The sequence below is a fragment of the Mytilus californianus genome, unplaced genomic scaffold, assembly GCF_021869535.1.
Source record: "Mytilus californianus isolate M0D057914Y unplaced genomic scaffold, xbMytCali1.0.p SCAF_3, whole genome shotgun sequence".
NCBI classification, from domain to species: Eukaryota; Metazoa; Mollusca; class Bivalvia; order Mytilida; family Mytilidae; genus Mytilus; species Mytilus californianus.
The window spans coordinates 17,104,909-17,128,358 of record NW_026262679.1 but is presented as its reverse complement, the minus strand read 5'-3'; the positions used below and the strand labels follow the sequence as shown (position 1 = coordinate 17,128,358).

The following is a 23,450-nucleotide window of genomic DNA, read 5'->3' as shown; positions in this document are numbered from 1 at the left end:
TTTAATTGTTAATAACGAATGTGAACAGTATTGCTCAATTCGGGTCTTTGTATAAACCCAGACACTATCGAACTACATTCGATTAAACATGAATGCTCATGTGGCAATTTTATCAAGTACAATTTCGTGTAAACATCAGTAGTTAGTAACATGTGTTTACGTTAGTGTTTTTCTACAGCGTACTGTTGTATTTAACTAAATGCATGTTATATATTAGTATCGTAGTAATATTTCGGATGGCAATGTCAACTTATGTTTTTTTTTTCAATAGCCTTTTACAAAGAAGCACAAAAGTAAAGTTGTCTATTACTTACACGTTGTAGGTGTCGTGAACGAAAAATCATACTCCACATGTGTATAAACACCAGTTTTGTTTCTGTAAATTAAAAAAAAAAAACACTGATCGATTAAAGTCCAATTGAAAATTAATATTGAGATTATATCATTGCATGGCTTTATCTAGCAATGGTATTGTTGAACAATAATAATATTTGATTGTTTTTCTGAATCAAATCTGCCATTAACTCCTATCGATTAAACTCTGTGTTCAACAATAAAAATAAATGATCCTTATTATTTACTACGGACGCAATGACATTTAGAAAGCAACATTTTTATATTCTTTCATTATGTGTTGCAAGTAAAAATAAAGAATGGAGACCACACACACTATCAAAAATCAGGGACAAATGTTAAGCAGGTCTTCTTGTACTAGTGTCACAAGTATTTATAAAAAGAAAACAAATTTCAAACTTAAAAAAAGCAAAAAAGAAGTGAGACATAAGAGTTAAGCTTTTCCATTTTTTTCTCAAATACATGTCAATCTGAAAATGCAGTTTTGGAAGGTAGTTTTTACTCCAACAAATAAATGTGATGACAGAAAACGGATAGTCGTATAAATTTGACAAATGTTAACTAAATTCTTTGCAATTGTAATAATACATGTAGGTTTTTGTTTAGTTCGCCCATTATTGAAATTTTGTTAAAGTGTCATATGCTCACAAACACACACATACACATATAACTACGTTGTTTTTATTTAAATCTTTAAACCATATACATTTTGAATCAGGTTCGTATTATTAATGTATTTATCAGCTATTCAAAATACTAAACATTGTCCATCGTTAGTAGGTGGTTTTTCAGAGATAAATTTATGCGTGTTCAATTGCCGAAATGAAAAATACACTTAATTCATTTCCTTTAAGATATAGCTACCTCTAAATCGATGCACACCAAATGTAACACCATATTGGCCCCTTGACACGTGTTTGTGTAGACGGTTTGAATAATTTGAATAGTATTAAACACAATTTCAAACTAAAATGTGTTATACATGATTTAATTGTGTTCAGTCCGATCTTATTGAGTCATCCTCATTATTAAAAACAGCTAATCGATCCGTATACCTAATATAAGACATATCTCTCTCAGTGGACAGCTGCATATTAACGCTGAATTTTTACTGGATTGGTATTTAAAAAATCAATCTTAACGCAAATGCAATGCACAAAATATTACGTTCAATGTTGCTTATTCAACGTATATTTTAGGTGTATATCTTTTTTTTTAGTTACGTTTGATATATGATTACTACATTCATATTAAACTTTTAACTAATCTTACAATAATTGATGTTCTATTAAATAATCAAAGGTACGGCATCTGTTGTAGCACTGGTTTTCATTTTCAATCAATTCTGTTGTATTATCCCATCCACAATGAGGATCTTTTACGCAATGGTCAATCAATCTATGCTTTTCACAGTTTATAACCTTTATACGTGTAACGGAGAGATCTGTTCCTAGATACACCGAGTCATCCTTAAACATAAATAAGCCATCATGAGATCATAAACGACTGATTTTTTTGTCGACTGCGTGCTTCATGCCCCTTTAATACTTCTAGAAAATGCAACTTAAATTTGAGGACACAAATACCATAAGTATTGTCACTTGTCAAGAAAAGCCTGCATTGAGTCTTTTAAATTGTAAACAATGATTATATGAGGAAATCCAAAGGTTAATAAAAACATGATGAGCTTATAAACCTCAAAGAACAAAAAAGTATAGTCAAAGTCGGGCAAAGAATCAGAGCTTTGCATGAGGTAGATATATTCCTTAATCTAAATTAATTTCTAAAATTTTGCAACAGCAAATTTTGATAACGCAAAATCCGTATTTTCATGCCAGTACCGAAGTTCTGGCTACTAAGCTTGTGATACCCTTGGGGATTAACAGACAATCAATAGACGTATCGACACAGTGGTTGTAATAACATAAACGGTACCGGTTTTCTGCACTAGAAGCGCATTTCGACAATTAATGTCTCTTGAGTGATGTTTGAGGCCAAAATATATGAAAATCCAAAGCTTTTTTAAAAAATGAATAGCTTATGAACCACAAAGAACAAAAAAGAATAGCCAACGTCGGGCAAGGAATCAGAGCTGTGCTTGAGGAAGATATATTCCTAAATTCAAAATTAATCTAAATCAACAACTTCATTCACTCTTTATTATAAGATGTTATCTACCTTTAAAATGAACCCCTTTATACACGAACAAAGAAAGTATTATCTGAAAAAAGATTTGCAGATTTATATCAAAGTGTACTTAATCTAAATCCTTGCATTGAATAAAAACGGTAACCACACTAAAGACCACAATGCAACAATAACTATATTTATGGTACTTTTTATACAATCGAATGTTGCCACATAAAGACGGAGTGTTAAAAAAAAAAAAAAAACATATGTGTGTTTATATTAATTTAAGTTTTCATCCAACTTTTACTGGTGATTTTTTAAGTGCAAATAAAATATAAAAAACTCAAAGATACCAGCCTTTTAATTTAGTAATTCAGACGGTCGTGTCATCTACATAAGACTCTTCAGTGACGTTCAAATCAAAACGTTTAGAAGGACAAATCATTTATAAAGTTACAAAACAATGAGAACACTAAATTGGAAAATGTTTAGACAAATCTGGCTACATTTTATAAACAGTAAACTGAACGAAAATAACTGCAATTTTACAAAAACGAAACGTCAACCGAAAGTGGCATCAAATCGGTGGTTATACACACCCCGTTAAGAATGCTTTTTAATTTAGTACGACAGACGCGCATTTTGCTTATACATAACGCATTAGCGAGACTCAAATCAAAAGTTACATATGAAGTTGAATAGTACTAAAGCAAAACATTCCAACCAATTTGTGTCAAATCTGTCTACTCTGTCCACACCCGGTGGTTGTAAAACCTGATTATATCGAATAAAACAATATTTAAAAAAAACTGTATGAACCAGACTTGGCTGTATATTAGATATAAATGAAGTTGCTGAAAGATTAATGTTTATGACCATTTATCTAGTCCGACAGTACAGATTGTCCGCTTCATGAAAAGGTTTCATAGAAACTTTTGTCAGCAAGCTACACAAAAACTAATGCCTCCACAAACCATTTGTAAATACATGTAATTATCAAACGCATCCATGAGTGTAGCGAATTTAATCTTTCATTTAATTTTGACGAGAACTCGAAACACATTTGTTATTTAATAGTTCGTTTCTATGAATGTTGCATTAATGTTTGTTTTTTGTTGCACTTCTGTGGTCTGTTATTTCGTTGTTTTCCTCTTATATTTGATGTGTTTCCCTTGGTTTTAGTTTGTAACCCGTATTTGTTTTCTCTTAATCGATTTATGACTTTTGAACAGCGGTATACTACTGTTGCCTTTATTTAAGGCGTTATCATTCCAAACACTGTATTGATTTGATAGACAGGACCAAAACCTTATACCTACCGCAACTTTGTAAATATATCCCATATCAATTCTTGTTCTCATGAATCTCTCATAAATATGATGAACAGAAAAATCTTAAATGGAGAACCAGATTTTGGGGATGCGCACTTCTAAAATTATCGCATGTTCATTCTTATCACCATCTTCGCTAGCCAAGGGCTACGATCCAATTCCCTCCTCTCCACCCTTGGCAGATTATGCCAACATTTGTGATAACAATGTTGCACCATCTATCGGTAGATTAAAGTCACGCCTATTCCGAATACATTATTCTTGACCAATGGTAGCACTTGAACTCTTCAATTTGGAGGTAAAAACACGGTAGCGTCTAGATTCTACACACTTGGTAAAACAGGAAACGAAAATATACGTTGACATTCATGCATTTGTGCAAGAAACATACACAGGAACTTCAATTAATTGATTAAAAGCATTCAAATTGTCACTAAATATAGCCGTATGTTTAGGGATGTAAAGACTTGTTGCACAATAAGCACGTGACAATTGTTTACATACACTTTCTACATTTACACGTGATCATGTTATAGGCGCTTTTTGATAGGATGCAGCGAGTTTCGACTGCAACCAATGAAAATTATTACCTTGTGCCTCCGAAATTCTATCTCAATCCGCCAAGGGTGGAGAGGATGGGAGTGGATCGTAACCCTTGGCTAGCGAAGATGTCTTATCACGGGAACAACACTTTCAGTTTTTGTCCTTATTCTTTAAAGTTAGATTTAGATTTTTACTGATACAATAATCAGAAAACAATCTGATATGGGGAATCATTTTTCGGATTGGGTATTTATAAATGTATCTCATATTAACTCTTATCGTCAAAATACAGCTATCACTTGTTATGAAATCCTCTTCAAATTTGTAAATGTTTCAAATCATCTTTACCCTGTTTGAATTCGATATCAAGAAAAATCTGAAATTGGGCATCACGTGTTAGGGATTGGAACTTATATTACATATATTATCTTATATCAACTCTTGTCGCCTTCATAGCGGCTTCATTTTTCGTCGAGTTTTATTTTCAAGTTTTGTTGATATTGAATGTTCAATTAAACTGATGCTTGGTTTGAAAACGTCACTAATTTGAGCGAGGTAACCATTTATATCGAAAAAGGCATAACAAACATAATTTTTGTTTGCCACCTGGACAGCGATTCAATTTTTAACGAGTAGTTATTATGAGTAGGAATTTTCCCCACATCACCTTGTTTGATTCGATCTACAGGAAAATAATCAAATGCAGGAACATTTCATGGTGATGGAGCCAAGTAAAAGTATCCCAAATTGATTATGTGGTGGCATTTGGGTGTTAACTTTCTTTGCTAAAGATTATTTTTATTTACGTTTTAATGGAATGAATGCGATCATTGAAATATTGTTTTCTCATTTAATTCAAATCTTACATATAGCGGAAAGTTCGATTTAACGGTGATCATTACATTATTGTTTTCGTGGTAAGACATGGTTAAAAACTGTTATATATACTAATTACTACATATAAACCATTCAATGAAAAAATAACCCACACACAGTGTTAATACCCGTAGGAATGTCTATCATTTGTGTAGTTTTGATACCATAAAAAACATGTAAAATTAAGAGAAGAGGAATGATTGGCAATGAGACAAATATCCACCAGAGTTCAACTGACGAAAATATTATTATAACAATTATAAGTCAAGGTAAGGCCTTCAACAAGGAGAAAACATCTATGTTTAAACTGGCATTTCCATGGCCGAACGTTTTCTTAGAGGTTACTGATGTGTCCATGACTTTTTAGGAACAACACTTCGGGTTCGTCTGAGCTAAATACAATTTCAGAAGAGTTCATGAAAAGGCCGGGATTGTTTTCCCCCATTATGAAAGTTCGGGCAAAAGTAGCCTCCCCTGCATTAAATAACACGGGCATAGAAATGTCAGTTTAAAATTAAATGGTTTCGAATTGCTTTCTTGATTGTTTTTAAGTTTGAATAGTAATAAAAGGGACGTTTGCAGGGTGAATAAATTCACCAAACACAAGGTTAGTCAAGCGTATAATGTAAGTATACAGTATGTGGTATAAATATTACAAATTGGATATTCTGTGTAAAAAATGAAAAAAAGTAATTATCCAAATCTTGTACCCAGGCGTCTGTTAAAGAAAGAAGTTCGTTTCTTTAATGTTACAATGTTATTATGAAACATACAATGCAAAACAACAATTACCCGTTGTATTTGTTTTATAGATTAATTCCCTTTAGAATTCCAAACGAAAAGTGCTTAGCCTAACGTATTGGCATGATTGATTTTTAAGACCTAGGAATGTATAAACTCCTAAATAACAGTATTTTCAAACAATTCTATCCGATTTATGGTGATAACACAATAAAGTACAAATGTATCAGACGTTAATGTAATAATATCTGTAGGTCACGATATTACGATGTCAGTCCATTCGAAAATCTCATTTTATTTACTTATTCGTCATCATAAAAAAAGCTGATAAAAGTTTTGTATTACTTTGGTACTACCTAAGCTGTCTATTGATATCATTGACTAGGGAAATTCCACTGTCTACACACTAATACTTTCTAGTTTTCTATTTTCATCGTTATAAACAGGCTTTTAATGTCATGTGTTAGACACGTGATTTTGTTTTGGTGAATATCATTTATGACAACAAAAATTTGCATCTTCACCATACAAACGAAAGAAAAATATTTAGCAACGAAAATCATTTATGTGTCTAAAAAATCTGTTCATCAAATTGAAATTAGAGTATCAGTTTTACAATTTATTGGTAGAAATTACAGAAAGTACCTTCCCACGTTTGAATTAATCCATTGTTTTAATCTCATACTTATCATGGTATATCGTGAATAAATATGAAGGATCAACAGTAACATTGACGTTAGCATGTGCATTAAGAAAATGAAGGCAGCAAATTTGCAAAAAGTCAAGTCATATTTAACTTAAAGTAGATTAACTGTATATCACAATCTTGGATTGTCAAATTGCAGTACACAATCGATCTAGTTCTTTGCTTACAGAATGGCAATTTATGTGTAAGACTGTTTATTACATTAAAGAAAAATAAGTGATTTATTGTATTATTCAGAATGTTTTTACAAATACCAAATATGTGTTTATGTCCGATTCCAATTTTCAACTCAGCCATATAAATGTAGTAAAACGTTTATAGAGGAATGTTTATGAAATCTCTTTTTTTTTTACTGGTAGCAAGAAAACAAGTTTGGCGACCCCATTTCTTCTTCTTTTTTTCTACGTATACAAGCATATCATAAAACCATTCTATTTTATTGCAACATTCTATTTGATAGTTTTCTTTCTATTCACAAAAACATGTTTATCATGAATAATCTATCAATTTTGCACAACTGGTAACTTGAAAAAACGCACCGTGACCCATACTTTTTATTATATTTTCGGTAACGGCGTGGTAAAATCTACATTTTGGCAAAGTGTAAGACAATTCTATTGGAGAAAATTATTTAGTGATGATCTAACTTAATATACTCGCCCTTTTCAATATTTAATAACTTTTATAATTGTTCTATACTCAGAATAATATTCTTAGACTTATCATGTTTTATTTGTTATCATTGAAGTTGAAATCATTCCTTCGACATTTTTACGAAAGCCATTACGAGTTGGTTGATCGTTATAGAATATTTATTCCACAGAAGACGACTGATATATTATGACGGTCGTACGCACAATCCCGTCCTCTTTTCCTCGAATGTGACCTACCGAATTAGAGGTATCACCGGATTTGTAATTACATTAGCAACACGACAAGTGACACATGTGGAGCAGAATCAGCTTATCCTTCTGAATCACTTGATAGCACCTCTGGTTTTTGGAGGGACTCCTGTTGTTCAGTCTTTAATTTTCTGTATACTGTTGTTTGTACTTTAATAGTTTTTCGTTATTTGCAATGTCATTGTCAGTTTGTTTTCGACTTATGTGTTTGAATATCGCTTTAATATCTTTTGCCTCTCTTTTTTTATTCATACGAAATTAAGGTATTGCTATAAATCAATAGCAAAATAAATAAACCTTCAAACCTACAAGCTTTGCTAAAAAAGTAGGAAGACAAACGAAATATATGTAATCGACATGTAACAGCAAGAACAGTATGCATGCAGTTCTAATATTGATTTCCGTTCAAATTTACACAATTATATGTTAAGGCAAGGCAACAGTAGTTTACGTATGTTCACATGTTATAAATCGACACGGAAGAGACAAATCAAGGTTACAAACAAAAACTAAGGAAATTGCATTTACTTCAAAAGGAGCGAGACCTGTAGCGTCCACATGATAAGCGTCTGCTGATATTCCTGCATCAACCGCGAATTCACACTCGGATAAAATACCACAAAAGGGAATAGGACACAGTCAGTAAAATCAAGATAAGAAAACTTAACTCGTATCTAAAGATCTAAGAACTTAAAAACATGTCGCTAGTGAGTTGAGACACTGACACATCGAATCGGTCAATCAATTCGTGATGGTGAAACATAAGTAGTGTTGATTTCAGTTGTTCTTCTCGTGACTATGTTGGATTAGTTTTTGCGTAAAGAGCACACTCCTGTTGATGACATCCGTATAGTGTGAACATGCACGATCATAACGTATTAAGGATGTTCGCTACTCTATTTCAAAATAACAAGCTTTTTTAAAGAATGTTATACATTGATAGTATATAAATAACGGAACTAAAAAAGCACTACATCGATTAAACTAGAGGATTCTGAATATCTGACAAAAATTCAAAAACAAGAGGAGCGAACATCCTTAACTGAGATGGGAAAACGCCATAAAATTGGGCAGAAGGTATGTTATTGCTGGTGGTGACAAGTTGACAACTGTAATGTTGAAATCATCATGTTTGTTATTTGTTCTTATTTTAAGTCCATCTTTGTCAATATCGAGAGAAAAAAAAATCAAAATATGAAGCAAACTTTCTACTTTTGGAAGTATCCTTAACTTCAATTTGTCTGGGATATATACGAAGTAAGTAATTATTTAAAAAATGGATTTTGAGTGACAGAACATCATTAATATATTTGACATTAGAATAAAAAAAACTTTGCAATAAGCTCTATTTTTGTCTATGAGGATTTATTGATTGATTGGTTTTTATTGGTGGAGGAACTCGGATTTACCAGGGAGGACCACCGACTTTTGGTAGGAACATTCAAAATGCTGATCAATTAAGTTTGGAGTTGAATTCACCTGCCACGTGCAAGTAGTTGAAATATTTAGACCACTCGGACACCGAGGCCCCTTTGTCTTTGCGGAGATTCTGTATGATTTTTGCTTAAACAAGTCGACAAATAGTGATGCATAATTAATACCCATTGAATACCGTCTGACTGCTGAAACAGTATTCCACCAATCTTGAGAAATAATGTATAATCAAGCTTTTTGATTAGTATTTGTTGTGGAAAAAATGTGGTTCATAAAGTAAGATTTTGCATGACCTAAAACAAGGAATTTGCATCAGCATTTCTTTTTTCTTTTTGTAGAAAAGGCTCTGTTTAATTAGATAGTGTAGTTGATCTTTAAATTGAGCATTGTTAATAGTAAGATAAAACGTAGAAAAATCAAAGATTTTTTGAAAAATAAAAAAAAATATTACTACAAAATATTGTGATTAAAGATTTTGAAGTAGATTTTTCAAATGTTTAAGAATCCACATCAGATTGACACTGCTAGATTAATATACCTCATCACAATATTTCTGATGCTCATTTTTTACTGTTGAACAAAAGGTGGTAAAAACTTTAGAAATATATTTTGTTGAACATCTTGAGGACCCGGCTATATATCGTTTTTTATAAGGATTTTTGAGAGGCGAAGGTACCTAGCATCCATGCATATATATATATATATATATATATATATATTAACATAAAATGAAACATTGTACTTACATAATGTTTGAGTGCCCAATGACTTCTGATTTATTGAAGGGTATGTAGGTACTTGTAATAAAAGTATTTTCATTTTTAAAAAACAGTTTGTAAACCTTCCCAGTATCTGTAAGGAAATAAGTAAAAACTACATTTAATGAAAAAGAAGCAATCAATTAATAATTACAAAAAAAGTACTCTCACTTTTTTATTGTTAATATGATGTCTTTCTCTGGTTTCCAATTATTCATTATACATTGCAGAAATTTGTGATTCCTGTCTTCTTTTGATGTTGTTGGATGTATATTTGCTAATTTTGGGTTGAATAGAAGCTGTCTCATTCAATTATAAAAAAACTTATATCTTCATATTGATATTGTCTCCTGGTTGCTAAAAAAATCCTATAGGTATAGTTAAGATACTTTCGATGACTGCATAATTTCATCTGAATTGTCATGTTTAGAACGAAGATCTTACAATACTTTTTGCTCCCTGTTAAGGTCTTTTTTATTGATGATTGTATAGATTTTTTTAACTTTGTTTGTCGAACATACCTGATGAAAATCATTCCATAAATTTGTGTCGTTGGCCTGGAAATCATTATTAAATGTCTTTTTAACAGGTACTATCAAAGGTCTCATATCAGTTCTACTCTGGGAATGTTTTTAAGCAATACCGCACAGACCAGGAAAAGTAACTGTCGTAGCTTAACATGATTCAAACAATGTTAAGCTTAACGTTTGATGGCAAACATATCATGCAGGTTCAGAGCAATATATTATTCTAGTTGTATCAATCATTAGTTGCCTATCGAATGTGTAACTGTATTTTCCAAAAATAGTACGGAAAAGGTTTTCTTTATTATAATTTATCAAGAAAAATGCTTGATAAAGACGTCAAAATGCAAATGTGTTAAATCAAATTAAAACTTCAGAAGCAATATGACCAAAAGGGACATAAAGAACCAGACAAGTTAAGGTCAACTTTGCCTGAGAGAGTTGGAATTTCATATTTTTAGTAAATTCTAAATTTACTAAGATGAAATTTTTGTCAGCTAATGTTCCTAGACACAGATAACAACTAGAAAACTAAGTATAAATGACCTAGAGCAAAAGAGTCTGAGCTATGTTTGCTGTTAATAAAACATAAGTTGAGAAAAATGTCATTTATTCAGAAATTAATTTAAAATGCAGAAATTAATTTAAAATGAAATTACATCTTAACAATTATAATAGTACTGTATAAATGACAATGACTTTAATAAGCAAAGGTGGGGGTTGAAAAAGTGCAACATCCAACATAATAAACATCATAAAAAGTACAAAAATAAAAGTGAGTTGAAAAAAGTAACTCACCAAAATATACAAAGTATAAAAACTCTATACTATGATTATTGTCGTTAGATTACATTGATGTTTAAAGAAAAATAAATGTCCAATATAATAAAACTAAAAAGAAGGGGGGAATGGGAGGGTTCTCAGTTAAAATTCATAAACGATTTTTTATCTCTCCCAGAACAAAGGCGAATGACCGCATGTCCGAGCACATGTAGAAATATGAAATTAATTACTAATCTCAAGAACTGACCAATCAGATAATATAATTAGATGATCATGCATTGAACATGAAGTCGTTGACCTCCTGTTGATATACGTAAACAAAGAAATTCCTTCTTACACACATGAAACTACACATTACACATTATGAAACTAAAAATTATCGGAAATTCCAGCCAAAAAATCTTTTATTTACAATAAATGTTATTTTGTCAGCTAATATTCCTAGACACAGATAACAACTTGAAAACTAGGTATAAATGACCTAGATAAAAAAGTCTGAGCTACGTTTGCTGTTAATAAAACACAAGTTGAGTAAAATGTCATTTATTCAGAAATTAATTTAAAATGCAACTTACATCTTAACAATTATAATAGTACTGCAAAAATGACAATGACTTTCATAGTCAAAGGTGGGGTTGAAAAAGTGCCACAAATCTCCAGAGGGATCCCCATCCGAGGACTCTGTAGTCAACTTAAGGAACTCTAGAACTAGAAAAATTGAGCAAGCCATGTTGACCTCAACAAAATACACCAAAAATGGAATACAATATACACCTTTTGCATTCCAATTAAAAGTGTAGAGCAAACCATGTTGACCTGTACAAAAAAAATAACAAAGATTATTAAACAAAAAAGAAAATAATATATATAATGAAAGGTAAAGCAAGCCATGTTGACCTCTACCAACCAAATAAAAACCATTACATATAGTAAATGGCTGAAAGAAAACACTTAAATTTGCAGGGCAAACCATGTTGACCTCTACAATAATAAACTAATTCTAACATACATAAAACAGTCTTGTTGATCATTACAAAATTGAACCACCATGAAGTAAAGCAAGCCATGTTGACCTCTACCAATGAACTGAGTAAGCTACTGTGATTATATTAAATTTAAGTGTGAAAATTATCAAGTCGTATATAATGTTGAAAAGCATTGGACTTCCATCTACCCATGTTTTGGATCAAGACTAAAGGCACACCTCTGGCAGCTGCAGATGTTGCAGCTCCAATTCTGAAACTGTGACCTTTATAAAAATGTGTGTCTAAACCTACGAAATTTACCAAACTTTTTAATGAAGAATTGAAATAAAAACCTTAAATCAGGTTTTCCACATTTAAATCGACATAAAGGACCGTGTGGACATTTATGTAATCTTAGATATTCCTCAATAGCTTTAACAGGACAGAGACGATTCTCAGAACGTCTAGCTATTGATAATGTCTTACTTTGCAGATTACTATGTTTGTAAAAATTTATAGTAATTGTCATATTGCTAAAATGACCATTTACTCTTTCAAACTTTGTATCGTCCCTTTGAATTACTCTATAGAATTCAGACTCAGTTTTAACTGCAATTTCGCCAATACGTAAGAAACAAAAACAAGCCATAGACATCATAGCCTTTAACAAAACTTGGTTATAAATGCCAACTATTACTTTTGGTAAAGCCTTAACTAATTTTACAAGAATATCATATGTTTTTGGCAACCGTGTATCAACAGAATGTCTCAACTGTTTTGTACCTTTCAACATCTTTTTAATAAAAACTGTGTCTGTTGGATCCTGTAAAAACTTAATTTTATGTATAAAACTGATGGCTGATATGTATGATGCAATTGTAGATGGTTGATAATTTTGAATAAACAAATGTGAAGTAAAATGAGCAACCATGACATGAGTAGATGGTAGTAGAATAACTCCTGGAAAAAAGTTCTGACAAAAATTTGAATACACACTTAACATTCTATTATATGATAATACAGTAGCGTCAGATAATGATGCACTAACAAGCTTATCAGTCATAGATGCAAAAATTGAGGTGGAATGGCCACAGGAGTTGGATTTAACAAAGGAGCAATCTGATAATTTTCCTGAAACGCAAAACGAGACAACAAGACACAAATAACGTTGGTTTTCCCAGGAATATGTTTGGCTCTAAATAGATATTGTACTTTAATGCAGCTAGCACTAATCTTCGAATCAATTTCACAATATTCTTTCCCCGAGATGATGTTTTATTTATAATTTCAACAACAGCTGAATTATCTGTTAAAAACGGTATTTTATGATTTGCCGATAGAGGACCCCATATATCAATAGCTAAAAAAAATTGGGAAAGTTCTTTCACTGTAATGTGTCAATCGACTAACACTGGTGGCCATTCACCTGAAAAACAATTGCTGCCAAAAACAGCAGCAAAACCACCATATGTACCTGCAGCATCAGAAAAAAGTTTTAAAAAATCTGATGAAACCCATTCTTTGAATAAAAAACAAGATTTACCATTGTAATTTTCAATAAAATTGTACCATAACTTCAGATCTAATCTTGCATCAGAATTAAGATTGATTCTATAATAAAGAGATGTATGGCCTATATTCAGGTCAAAAAGCCTGCGTAAAAGGGCTCTCCTAGGTATGATTACTCCGCATGCAAAATTTAAAAGACCCAGTAGGGATTGCAATTCTGTAAGTGAGATACTGCGTTTACATTTGTATTTACTGAATAATAGCAATTTTTTTTCAATTTTTTCCGAGCAACCTTCTGTGTAGAATCAATTTCTATACCGTAGACAATAAAGCAAGTAGTAGGAAGTTGTGTTTTGTCTGATATAATGGGTACCCCCAATTTATCGGCAAGACAAAGAAAAGTTTGTAATGCTCTATAGCATTCATTTGAGCCAGCTTTGCCGACATAGAAAAACTCATCTAACTCATAAATTTGAAATTTAGCGTTTAAAATCCAGTGGAGGGTTGTAGAAAAAGACTCAAACAGCTGACACAAGGAAGAAGCCCCCATTGGAAGGGAGGCATCATAATAAAATTGTTTGTCCAAATGAGAACCTAATAGATGATGATCTTTTTTAGCAATTGGAATTCAGCGAAAAGCATGCTTAATATCTGTTTTTGGGCATCTGACATTTTGAACCATAAGATTGGACTAAATCTATAACTGTCTCAATGTTTTGATATTGTACAGCCGACAATTCTGGGTAAATACCCGAGTTTACAGAGTCACCCTAATGATATGACAAATCATGTATTAATCGATAAGAAGTGGGTTCCTTTTTTGGAACTAACCCCAAAGGGGAGCATACAAAAAGAGGGAAAGGGGTTTTTGTAAAAGGACCCTTAACCCTACCTGCTTCAATCCCTTCATTCAGTTTTGATTGCACAACATGATAATTCTCCCTTGCACTTTTATGATTTGGAGGAAAAATTTCTTTATTTAGGGGTGTAGAAAAACAAAAATTGATTGAAAATCCAAAGCTAAGACCGTGAATCAATTTATCTTTCAACTGGGTTTCATAATCTGCTAAAAATGATTAAGATTTTCAACCTTTATTGGTGTTGGAAGTTTTGACAAAGGTTGCTTGTTTTCCTCTTTCTTCTTAAGGGTAAAGTGTTTTTTGCTGCAGTGTACACATTGGTGTTTAAGTTTGCAAAACTTTGCTGTACATTCCCCTGATTTACAGAAGGCCCAGCAATAGCCGTTTGGGAATAGATACTGATGCTAGGCCTTCCTTTGAAAAGAATTTGGACCTGAGTTTGACGTTTTTTGTAAAAAACCTTCTTATTTTGACCTGTAAATTCAGTTTGTCTGTCAAATATAGCTGCAGATCTCATTGGTGAATGGACAAAAACTCTTTTTTAGGTTTCCTATTTGAAATTGTAATATTTAAATTTTCAAACAATGTTGAATCATTACATGTATCATCAATATTAGAAGGTAACAATAAAGCAAAATTAACATAATTGTCACACCAAACATCAGATTTCACCATTTTGCTGATCATGACATGATAATCATAGGGTATAGAGTGTCTCAACATTTGACATGCATATGGAGTTTCTTCATTTGAATTACTTGAGTTTAGCAGCTCACCATCAGAAGGAGTGTTGAAATTAGGATCAGAGGAAATTGGTGGCTGAAAAACATCTAACATTGGCCCCTGCGAGTCAGTAGTTTTCTGGTTGCCTAGGTGACGACAACATACCCGTTACTTCATTGATTGGGACCACAGTATTATCTTTGACCAGTTGAATGCCTGAATTTTGAAATTTTAAGAACAAGGCATCAGAAATGTCATTTGCACTTGGACCAGCCGGCTGTTGTTGTGTAGGCGTTTCACGATCTAATTGATTGAGATGAGCTTCTTGTCTGCCCTTGCGTCTCCGAACTGGTGGCCTATATATTGGTGGTAACTCTTGGCTCTGTTGTTCCTCTACTAAATTTCAATCTTCAACATCATCCGCAAGGTTTTGTGGAGAAGCCTTTCTTCTTGTTCTGCTTTTCTGTTTTGGCATTTTGCTATAAATACATGAAACCAAAATTAAATAAAAATCCTGTATTATCTACAGATTTTAAAGAATGTTACGATATATGTAATACTTTTAAACCAAAATGCTTTTCCAGCAAATTAAGCATAGTTGATATGATAATATATAAAATAAGATGTACTCATGTTGTTCAAAATTACGTTGGACTATTGAATGATATGATAATTAATACTCCAAAACCATTTTTTGTCTTTTTTTTTTAAACCAACCAATATGTAAGTACTTCAATTGTACCAAAATCGATCCCTATTGTGACACAACCATTATAGGGAAAGACATGTTTTAATCTCTGATTAAATAACCAATAATATACTAATATAATAGTATATAAACCATAATTATGAATAAATAATCAATAAGTCAAAATAAACAGAGACATATTATATTATATATCTCTGATATAAATGATATAAATCAACCATAATAATATATAAACAAAACATTTTTCATGTCACCAAGTGTCACAACCATATGCATCTAAGCAAAACCAGTCAGAGATTATCAAAATTAAAAAATTAATAAGGTAAAGGAGTAATAATATGCAAATAATTCATAGATAACTAAATAATTGCATTGTATGCTTCTACTTCTTCGTATGTCCTTCCAATTGGGAACACTAAGTAAAAACTATCATACACGGTAGTTTGAAACGCAAGTATGCTCGACACTACATGTACGTGAAAGGCTACAAATAGCAGCACGAACACTTCTAGCGTATATTTCCATACTTTCATCATTAAAATGAACATTATCTTTTAATAATAAATCTGAGGTGTTCTTCCACAACCCTCTATGATGCCAGAAAGTCGCATTAGCTCTTTGTTTTAGTAAATGCCGAAGTTCTTTGTTAACAACGTAAAGCTTGTTGTTATAATCTGTTTCCGGTCTTTCGGAATACCTCGGGAGAAGTTGACCAATAACCACGTGGTTAACATGATAGCAAAAACGCTGATATCTCTTGCTAATTTGACGGGCTCATTTTCAGACGATAAATCGTTGCCTCCAACCTAAAGAAAAACCGAATGTGGCTTATATTCTTCAATTATATGCATATATTGTTGCTTTTGAACACATTTATTGCCGGGGCGAAGAATCCCTCCCCCCCAAACTAAAAATAATCAACCTGAATATCTGTTCCGTCTCAACCTAAAGTAAACCAACCTCAATTGCAGTTTTCATGGGTAAATGATTTAAAACGACGAATAAAAGAATTACCAAAAATTAAAGCACGCCGGACCATGTTTCAAAAGCAACTAATCTATTATAAAATCAATAAATTAGAAATTAACCTTGAAAAACATATAATAATAATACTTAAGGTTCGCTTTTACCTTATAATCTGGTGATTCTTCGATGAATGTCTGGTAAGCCCTTTCTACAGTACTTTTTCAGTTGAAATTCATAAACGATCTTTTATCTCTCCCAGAACAAAGGCGAATGACCGCATGTCCGAGCACATGTAGAAATATGAAATTAATTACTAATCTCAAGAACTGACCAATCAGATAATATAATTAGATGATCATGCATTGAACATGCAGATCTTGACCTCATGTTGATATACTTAATCATAGAAATTCCTTATTACACACATGGAATTATGAAACAAAATATTATCGGAAATTCCAGCCAAAAAAATCTTTTATTTACAATAAATGTTATATAGAAAAAAACGCCAGACATTATGTCTGTGCCGAATCACTCACTTTCTAGCCGATGATATTTATTGTAGACTAATGTAAATAATAATCTATAGGGATTAACTCTCCCTCAAAACAAAATGAAATTAAATAAAATCATAATGAAAAATATAACTGTGAAATTCGAGCAAAATTAGACGCCTTTTGCTGTTCTGGAAAGTTTCATGTAGGCTCGGATGTAGTTCAATTGAATTCTTATATCGTTATGAGAGTATTCTTTTCGCATACTCAGATACAAATAAGACGAATCATACAGTTATTCTCGATTTAATTTTTGTAACTGAAATGTTCTTATTTAATTAATTGAGATAACGAAAAAAGACATTAAATGTAAATCAGACTTTTTATGGTGATGACTTGTAAATGAACATTGTGCTGATAAAAATATGTAATTGGCGACTGGAGATTTAAGAAATTGACTTTATACTGTTCGAATTCTTTCGGTCCTTTAAATTTATCTAATAATACAAATTGTTATGAAGTCTATTTTGGAACAACGATTTTTGATTGGTTCCTTTATTGACTAGTGATTTAAAGACATAAAAGTTTTACATTTTGCCGTTGATAGCCGAAAACTATCTATTATTTAGATTTGTATTCATTCGCAATGATATAGACATGTGGATTTTAGATTCGTTTTCACTCGGAAAGGATATAGACATTTGGACTGTAGATTCGTTTTCACTCGGAAAGGATATAGACGTGTGGACAAAGTGTTGTTGACAGATGATGCTGAACATTGATTGAATTAACTTCAACGTCTATTATTGTTTTTCATATTACATTGTAATAATTTGCCAAAATTAAATGTTTTATATTAATTCGCTTTTTTCATTTCATAACATAAATTATTCAGTATTGCTTTGCATCCAGTTGTCTCATGGTATATATCTGCGTCTAGTAATTTTTCTTAGATTCTGATTGATTGACCATACTTACTTCAAAAGAGCAAATTCATCTTATATTCACAGACCTCAAAGATTTTGACAGCTGAATTGTCGTGTCTTATTTATATTGATAGTTCGTTTCTGTGTATGTTGGCGTTTGTTTTTTGTTGTACTTTGGTGTTCCTGTTGTTCATTTGTTTTCATCTTATAGTTGATGTGTTTCCCTCGGTTTTAGTTTGTTACCCGGATTTGTTTTCTCTCAATCGATTTATGACTTTTGAACACCTGTAAACTACTGTTGCCTTTATTAATCTGTTTTGAGCTTCTACCGGGAATATTTTTTATAAATGTTTCCTTAACATATCATTCATCAATAAAGATAAAGATGATTTTGATTTCATTTTCTTTACGGAGGTGTATTATTCATGATGATAAATAATCAGTCACTTGTTCTTTTCTTAAACAGAAGAAAATTTGATCTGGTCTCTACTTATAACAAAACCCAATTCATTTGGGAGAATTGTTGTAAAACATTATTTCTCAGTTTGTATACATTCATTTTAAAGTGTGCTAAATTCAAACCTCCTGATTGTTCTTGTTCGTACCCCCATCCCCACCCACATTACAAATACAGTCCTTCTGGTTTTGTTATAACCGATATCTAAATATACATATATATAAAGAAGAGGGAATATTACAGATCAGCTGAATTATCTATCGTAGAGGATCTTACAAATTAATGTAGGATGCAATCACAGAAATAATTATATTATAAGTACGTCTTAACCAGTGACAACTCTACGACAGATTTTATTCATCGGATCACCAGTGATGGTGATACATGGCTGAAAACATATTCTGTATAAACATTCGTCTAGATAACAGCCCGACAATGTTAGATCTGTAAATTTGCGGAAGCAAATGTTTTGTTCTTCCCTAGCCGGGATTCGAACTCATGCTACTGAGATATCGTGAGATATAAGGTTCCTCCCTGTATTATTAATTCCTAGTAAAACCAGGGGATTTCATTTGCAACCTTTTTTTATTCATGAATTATGTGGTAGCTGCAATTTACAGAGTAGATCTACATACATGTATACGTGTTTGGTATCACATCATAGATACAAGGAAAACGAAAACGATATTTTGACTGTCTTTTGTTTAGATTTGAATTTCGGGTTTTCAAACAGAAAGTACAATTGATCAAACAAGCATGGTTTCTAATTTTTGCGACGAAAGGTCAGTTTTATTGAATTTATTACGATTGTCTCTTAAATAATATCTCATCATTCATCAACTTCAAACAAGAATGAAATGTGTAGAGTTTGTAGACATACATTAATATAATACAACATTTCTGGTATTTAAAGAAAATAGTTTAAGCAGTTCTCGATCAACATTTTTCATCCTTTTATGTCCTTTAAACTTGTCAACTGTGGTTACCCTCCAAAACAAAAGAGATAAAGAATCGCATTCTAAAAATTTCTTCTGAAGTTTGTCAAGAAGAAATTTGCGGATAATATAAAATGTGTGTTTCAATTTCATGTTTAAGGACTGACAGCATATTCACAAATTCAGTTCTCAATTCTGATAAATAAAAGCAATCTTAAATCAAAAAGTAAACAAACAAGTGTTATAATATGATTAAGTATGCTATATTCAACATCTTCAATTGAATATCCTATTACAAGATTTTTAGACAAAACAATATATTGACTGATATTAAAATACACAGGTATAAAAATAAGGAGATGAGGTATGATTGCCAATGAGACAACTATCCACCGAAGTTCAAATAAAGTGGATGTAAGCAATTATAGGCAACCGTATGGCCTTCAACAATGAGAAAACCTATACCGTATAGTCGGCTATAAAAGGCCCCGACATAAAAATACGAAACAATTCAATTGAGAAAACTAACGGCCTAATTTATAACAAAACAATTCAAGAAAAAACAAATATGACAGACATGAATGGTGTGTCATATTGTCCAATAGTTTTAAACCCATATGCATTCATAGAAGAAATGGTTATAGTTACTGCATTTGAAACATAGCTCACGGTTTGCACTATTTTCTACTTACAAACGATATAGATTATTGTTTATTGCTAACATATTATGCAATAGTTTCCATCAAAAAAAAGTGTGCAATTGTACAACCTGTAATAACATTCTATGACAAGCATTTTTAAAAGTAATTTTTTAAATAGCCTTAAGCTTATAATTATAAACAATAGCTGTTGACAAAGAGCACATCCTTGTTAAACTCACAGACTATTCAAATAATCTTAATTCTTCAGTATTTGCGAAACTGACAGTTACCTGACTTAGTACCTATGTTATAGTGTGTTCCCATTATTATCATTATACAAAACGTTTTACTGTAAAAAGAAACATCTCCGTATGAAGAGTTTGATTGATAATCAATTACATAATCGGCATCACAAATATTGGGTCCTAACAAAGCCCCTATAATTTCTGAATTTATTCAGTTTATGTTTATTCGACATAAGCTCTGACGCAATCATCTAATTGATACAGATTTTGTAATACTTCATTTTGTAGCATTTGTTTTTCCAGATCGACTTTGAAATCGACAAGTAATACGCATTTGGAGGTATATCAGAAAATGCTTACTCTGTCGTACTGTGAGTGCTTTTTTATTATTAGTTGTAGGTTTGGTTATCAAAGTTTAAAAAAAACCCAGATAGTACTGTCGATTAAATATTCTAAACCTTCTGAAATTGAGAATTTTGCCTTGAAACCTTGGAAATCGACTCGCTTCAGTACTAGTCGATCAGACCAAAACACATAATGTAAATTGCAATATTTTTTTTAAATTCATAGCATACTTAAAACTAATTAGAAAGTTTGTAATACAAACAGACTTGTAAGCAGTAGCATTTATTATACACTTGACAAATTATGTTTAATACACGATAAACAATAATTAGGTAAACTGTCTATAAGTTAAGTTCCGGAAACGTTAAGCTTACACTAATTCGAATCCGAATCGCGTACTTTCCAAATAAAAAAGAGTACAATGGTAATGGGTCAATTCGGTGAAAGCTTGTGTACTTTCACAAAATAAACATCTTGTAAAAATATTTAGTCAATCGTCCTCAATCTTGCCTTTGACCTTGAGAGCTAAAGATAAACTTACATGAGTATTTTATAATTATGCAAATAATTCATGCGTACTTGATGCTGCATAAAACACAATTTCTTTCGTATTGCTATCTAGTTCTAGTTGTTGGAGTTCCTCGTCGTCTAAGGAAAATATTGCTTTTCCATACATTGGCTGAACTTTCTGATGCATTAATGGATGGTCTGCTATAAACTGCAGAACACTATCGCTTAGAGTCATTGATTCATTTGTGCACTAAAATATTCATGAAAAATATTCATTTTTGTTTAAATTTTGCAAGATAATGTTTTAAATGCTTAAATTTTATCAAATGCATAATGCAGTTAAAATAAAACTTTTGTTCGATGATTTGATAATTGATTGATTTTATTGTAACTAGTGATCAAACAACAGATTAATCAATGAATTTCGACTGTCACTTAAAAACTGAATATATGTTGGACAGTCAACTACGACCCCTCAAACTGTCATTGTACTGGATATCTAATGTCCAGAAAGCGTGGTAATCGTATAACAAAACATCGGACTTAATTGTCTCAATTCAACCGGATGTGTCACAACAATGTATTTACTGACTTACCGATTAGCAGAATAAACACATATTTCTTAAAATAAGCTTTATATTCGTATAATATTTGTTATTGACAGTAAGCTTTTGTTTTTAAACGCTTGTTTAAAAGGCCAGAAATATCGTGAGCCTAGATTCATCAATTGGAAACACAACTTCAAAATACTGATGGATTCAGCCGAGGATTATGCCAGGTAAGGGTTAAGCGCGAGAAAGAAGACAAAGATACTCTGTCCGAATGGATTAAGGCTGTGAGGTCGTTGATACAAATCAGAATTAAAAAAACTGAATGGATCTATGAATACCTATGCTACATCAATTTTAAAGACCCAAATTTTGCAAAACACATGTCCTACCTCGATGACAAATATGTTGTTATCCCCGCAGATTAAGCCCCAAACAACATCGTATTTGTGTGTAAATCACATTACATAAACTGCTTGATACATGAATTAGGAATAGACAATTAACTTTGACACCCAACATATATCTCAACGACTTTTATCAAAGAGGAAATCCTAGATAATCATAGGTCTGTTCTATGTTCCTTTTGAATTTCAACCAAAGCTTCCTTCACTGTATTGGATACCTAAATTACATAAGTGTCTTTACAAACAACGTTATATTGCTGGGTCTTCCAAGTGGTTCACGAAACCTCTTTCTGAATTTTAAACATCAATTTTATAAGTAATCAAACTCGGGCTTCAAAGTTATGGAGAAACTACATATTCTAGAGTTGGCGTGAATCAGATGTGGATACTAACGTATTTTGAATGATCTTTTGGAGTACATTCAATCTAAGACTCTTTCCTCCTGCAACAGTATTAAAACATTTTACCTTTTTACACTTGACACAAGTATTCCCCAAACCAAAGTAAAAGACAAATTGAAAGAATTGGTCTTGCTTTGTTTCATAAAAAGAATGGCCTAAGCAGATATGAGTTTCTTGTCTTAGGGAGCGATAAATCGTACTTTGTAAAAAATCACTCTGATTCAAACAAAAAATTATCTGAAACTGACATTATCAAAACGCTTGATTATTTCATTGACAACATATTTTTCACGTTAGGAGGACATGTTTTTCAACAAATAATTGGCATTCCCATTGGAACCACTTGTGCTCCTCTTCTTGCCGACTTGTTTATTCATTCATATGAAGCTGACTTCATACAGAAACTTCCTAGGAAGAAAGAAAAGAAGTTAGCAGTATCCTTTAGCCTCAATTTCCACTATATAGATGATGTTACCTCACTAAATAATTCAGAATTTGGTGATTATGTTGAACACATCTATCCCATCGAACTTGAGATAAAGGATACCACAGATACAGTTAAGTCGGCCTCATATCTTGCCGTACATCTAGAAATTCACATTGATGGTCGGTTGAAAACAAAAAAAAATATGATTTCAGCTTCCTAGTTGTGAACATCCCATTGCTAAGTAGCAAAATTCAAGCAGCACCTGCATACGGAGTATATATCTCCCAGTTGATACGATAT

General features: G+C 31.9%; 1 protein-coding gene across 5 annotated transcripts in view; it reads right to left on the bottom strand.

Moving 5' to 3' along the window:
• The window catches only part of LOC127734025 (semaphorin-2A-like), a 134,289-nt gene that overhangs the window by 33,002 nt on the left and 77,837 nt on the right, over positions 1–23,450 (bottom strand). For 3 of the 5 annotated variants that reach the window (XM_052243576.1, XM_052243577.1, XM_052243578.1), the window contains exons 14-17: positions 21,437–21,617; positions 9,764–9,869; positions 1,627–1,823; positions 315–376 (exon numbers count right to left, since the gene is read on the bottom strand). In XM_052243576.1, coding sequence (XP_052099536.1) covers positions 1,805–1,823; positions 9,764–9,869; positions 21,437–21,617 — 306 coding nt within the window. In that variant the 3' untranslated portion in view covers positions 315–376; positions 1,627–1,804. Of the gene's footprint in view, positions 1–314; positions 377–1,626; positions 1,824–9,763; positions 9,870–15,192; positions 21,618–23,450 lie in introns of all 5 variants that reach the window. The other 2 variants (XM_052243580.1, XM_052243579.1) reach the window with 2 other exon arrangements.